General features: G+C 51.0%; 1 protein-coding gene across 1 annotated transcript in view; it reads left to right on the forward strand.

The window, feature by feature from the left end:
* The window catches only part of LOC104495872 (unconventional myosin-Vb-like), a gene marked incomplete at both ends in the record, with an annotated part of 25,260 nt that overhangs the window by 8,924 nt on the left and 11,981 nt on the right, over positions 1 to 4,355 (forward strand). Inside the window, one exon of the mRNA XM_010138909.1 lies at positions 2,931 to 3,087. Within this exon, the coding sequence (XP_010137211.1) occupies positions 2,931 to 3,087 (157 nt within the window). The remainder of the gene's footprint in view (positions 1 to 2,930; positions 3,088 to 4,355) is intronic.

The raw sequence follows: 4,355 nt of genomic DNA on the forward strand, positions 1-4,355 counted from the left end.
TAAATGACCTTGAAAGGTCCTTTCCAACCCAAACCAGTCTGTGATTCTATGATATCAGGAAAAATTTCTTTACAGAGCATGTAACAGCCTGCCCCGGGAGGTGGTGGAGTCCCCATCCCTGGAGGTGTTTAAGAGCTGTGTAGATGTGGTGCTGAGGGACATAATGTAGGGACCCTGGCAGTGCGGGATGAACGGTTGAACTCGATGATCTTAAAGGTCTCGTCCAACCAAACAGATGATTCTGTGATATTTTTTGCATACTGTGCGAACTCCAGCGACTGCCTTATTTGTTTCGACGGGCTGGACGCCTCGCCCGTCTCTTGCTGTGTGTGTGGCCAAGGGGGAGAGTCTTGATGGGTGTTGCTCATAACATGAGAAACGTCTGCGAAAGTGTGTTACTCGCCTGCGCAGCAGCTTCTCAACAGGTCTTACCACTTGAAGAGGGCACGTTGAAATAGCAGAGAAGCAAAACATTCAGGTTGCGCAGAGGGACGTCAGTCCGTAGGCTGTAACAGATACCACCAACGCTCGCAGCCCTCAGCTTTAGCGCTGCTGTTGCCCCTCACCTTAAAGAAACAATCCTGGACTTTGTTCTGGTTGGATTTCAGTGCCTTGATGATTTCATAAGTGTCTCTGGTGGATGGAGGCTCTAGCTCAGATTGTGATATTAGTTTTCTGGGCGTGGGTCATCTTGGAGAGCTGCTCTAAGCGATGAAACTGCAGACCCATGGGGCGGAAGGTTGGAGAGTTGAGTCTCGAAGTTCTTCTTACTTAGTTTTAAGCTGTAGCAGCACGGTGGGAACAACGTTGGCCATCATTGAAGCCTAATCCCCATTGCACACCCCACGTTGCCAGGTGAGCATGAGCATGTTGCGTGCCGCAACCGAGCAGCCTGTTTGCTGCCAGCTGCACCGCGGGGTTCATCTCTCTGCTGGCACCAGCAGTTGGTTGACTTGGACACCAAAGAAGGGCAGGTCTCTGTAGCCTTTATCCCCAAAGGCTTTTTGTTGGACAAGTGTCTGAACATGCATTTTCCACCAAAAAAAAAAAAAAACAACAGAGGAGACACGTTACTGCAAACAGAGGAGACACGTTACTGCAAACAGAGGAGCTTGAGTGGCTTTGATGATCAAAGCAGACGTGAAACTTCTCACTACTTTAACCAGGTAAATCACTGCCATCACCTGTCCTGGGAACCACTGCTCTGGGTTCATCCAGCGTCCTCTCGTTTTGTGCTTAGTCTTCCATCCTCCGTTTGGAGCTGGCACTGTTTTTTCTCTGTTGGGTTCACATGTCTGAAGGCTTTATCACACACCCTTGGAAGTCTAAAGGTGCGAGACTGGCGCATTGGCAGCTCCGTGCCGGGATCCTGCCAGCTGGCTGCCTGCGGGAGAGGCACGGTGCCTTTGCCAAGACGTGTAGAGGGCACGCAGCCGTGACTTAGCAAGTTCTCGGTGAGATGTGCAGGCTGTCCCCACCCAGGGTGAGTCACCGGCAGCAAGGGCTCTGGGTTGTTGGCTGCCTGGGTGAGGTTGTACTTGGTTCACGGCTGCTGTTACAGAATCCCAGGCTGGTGGGGCCTGGAAGGGACCTCTGGAGATCACCCAGTCCAAGCCACCTGCTAGAGCAGGGTCACCCAGAGCAGGTTGCCCAGGATGGCATCCAGATGAAATTGTACAATTAATATCTTTGCACAAATAAGTTACTGAGTTGCTTTACAGATAATTAGTGAATTTATCTTTAGAATTACATTTACAAAAAGTATCATTTTTAATATATATTTTCTTATTTTTATTTTGGTAAATTTTGTTATTATAACCTCAGAAACTTTGAGGTTGCCAGTTCTTTGCTGCCTTTTTTTGTGAACATTGTTGAACACACTTTTAATATGTTCAGGTGGAGCTTTCTGGGATCCAGTTTGTGCCCGTTGCCCCTTGTCCCACCACTGGGCAGAGTCTGGCCCCTCCTCCTGACCCCCCTTTAGCTCTTGATCTCATTGCTGAGGTCCCCTCTCAGGCTGCTCTTCTCCAGCTGAACAGCCCCAGGGCTCTCAGCCTTACCTCAGCACAAAGATGTTCCACCCACTCTTCCCCCAGCCTGGAGCGTTGCAGGGGTTGTTGTGACCCAAGTGCAGGACCTGGCACTTGGCCTTGTTGAAACTCAGACCGTTGACCTCAGCCTGTTGATCTGTGCCAGTTCTGATGGCATCAGAGTTACTCCTGCGACCCAGCACCAGCTGCTCCCATCACAGCTGGGGAAGGGTTTGCATCAGCTCCTCGGTGCCAGGATCATACTCCCACTCCTGCAAAGCATTTTCTTACGTGCAGGTAAAAAGATCTGGTGTGTATTTGCTTGGATTTTATTCTCCTGGTGCTGGTACACCTGTGTTTCATGACTTCAATATATTTAATGTATTTTGAGCATAAAGGAACCTTTCTGGGCATCCGTGTTTTAGTAACTCAGCAATAGGCTAGTCGAGAAGCTTTCACAACTGATTGCTCATGTTCTGTTGAGAAAATTTCAAGTGCCTGAAGGCACTGGAAGGAAAAATTCAATATATAGTATTAGGAGCTGATACTCAGCCAATGCCTGTTAGTAGTTCTCCAGACAAATGTCAAGCAGCGTGTGAGGAATGGGCTTCCCAACGCTGGGCTACGTGCTCCAGGGCTGAAGAAAGCAGCAGTGCTTCATGTGGGGCTTCCTCTCCCCCTGTCTCTTCAAGCCCTTGGAGATGTTCTGGAGATGTTCTGAGTGTCCTTTGCGTTTGAGCTGTGATGTATCAAAGTTGTGTATTATTCAGCGTTACTTTGGTGGAGTCCTGAATTAATCCAGCACGTAGCAAGGCGAGAGAGATGGAGACGTGAAGGTGAGAGATTGTTGTGTGATGTGAACAAACTGTTAACAAGAGCTTTTCTTCTCTGCCTCAACAGGGATGAGAAGAACCAGTCCATCATCGTGAGCGGGGAGTCGGGCGCCGGAAAGACGGTCTCTGCCAAATACGCCATGCGCTTCTTTGCAACCGTCGGTGGTTCTGCCAGCGAGACCAACATTGAAGCCAAAGTCCTCGCATCGAGCCCAATTATGGAGGTAAAAGCTGCCTGATTTCCATTGTCCTGCTTGAAGTGTCTCTCCAGAAGTCACAAAACCAGTGAGAGCCATTGGGGCTCCACTGGCAGCCCCCGTTTGGGCCACCCCAGTTGCTCCTCTGTTTGATGGGTGAGAAGCTGAGCCCGTGCACGGCTCCAGGAGCTGGGCTCTGGAGAGAAGAGCCCGAGCGGTGCTGCTGGCGCCATTGGTATTTTCTCATCTTCATCTTCGTCCTCCTTTTGCCACCGCATGGTACCTCCTAATCTGCTGTAATTGGACAAGCACGAAATAGAAGAGAAAGGGATTAATCTGTTTGAGATGCTGCAGTGCAGGTTTACTTTTGTTAATTTTCTGTTGCTCTCAATCATTCGGGGGAATAACGAGTCCCGTTAGAGGAAAATCCCTGCTCTGAAGGGAGAATATACCTTTTATAAATATTAAAGAAAGGGAGGAAAGCAGCTTTGTTTCATTGCACCGTGACCAGATGGTGCAAATCACTGTCTGAGTGCCTAAATCGCTGTTTTCCAGATGGGTTTTAGAGTCCGAGTGCCTTCATTGCAAAATTCCCGACTCAGAGCAGCAGTAAGAACCCCCACAGAATCAGAATTTGGGTTGGGAAAGACCTTTAAGCTCCTCGAGTCCCCCCGTTCCCCCAGCACTGCCAGGTCCCCCCTGACACCTGTCCCTCAGCAGCACCTCCACACGGCTGGGAAACCCCTCCAGGGATGGGGACTCCACCACTGCCCTGGGCAGCCTGCGACACACCTGCACAACCCCAACGGGACAGAAACGGCTCCTCAGGGACAACCTCAACCTCCCCTGGGGCAACTGGAGGCAGGTTTCTCTCATCTTGTCACTTCTTCCTGGGGAGAAGAGACCAACCCCCACCTGGCTCCAACCTCCTGAATTTCAAGGAGTTGTGGAGAGCCAGAAGGTCTCCCTGGAGCCTCCTTTGCTCCAGGCTCAACCCCACCAGGTTCCTCAGCTGCTCGTCAGCGCATTGTGCTCCAGACCCTGCACCAGCTTCGTTGTCCTTCTCTGGACACACTCCAGCCCCTCAATGTCCTTCTGGCAGTGAGGGGCCAGAACTGAACCCAGGATTAGAGATGTGGCCTCCCCAGTGTTGAATATGGAATGGGTTGGGTGGGAAGGAACCTTCCAAGCCCATCCAGCCCAACACCCTGCAGCGAGCAGGGACATCCTCAACCAGGGCAGGGAGCTCAGAGCCCCAAGGTCCAACCTGACCTGGGGTGGTTCAAGGGGTGGGG

This window comes from Buceros rhinoceros, unplaced genomic scaffold (assembly GCF_000710305.1).
Source record: "Buceros rhinoceros silvestris isolate BGI_N320 unplaced genomic scaffold, ASM71030v1 scaffold9816, whole genome shotgun sequence".
Classification (NCBI taxonomy): domain Eukaryota; kingdom Metazoa; phylum Chordata; class Aves; order Bucerotiformes; family Bucerotidae; genus Buceros; species Buceros rhinoceros.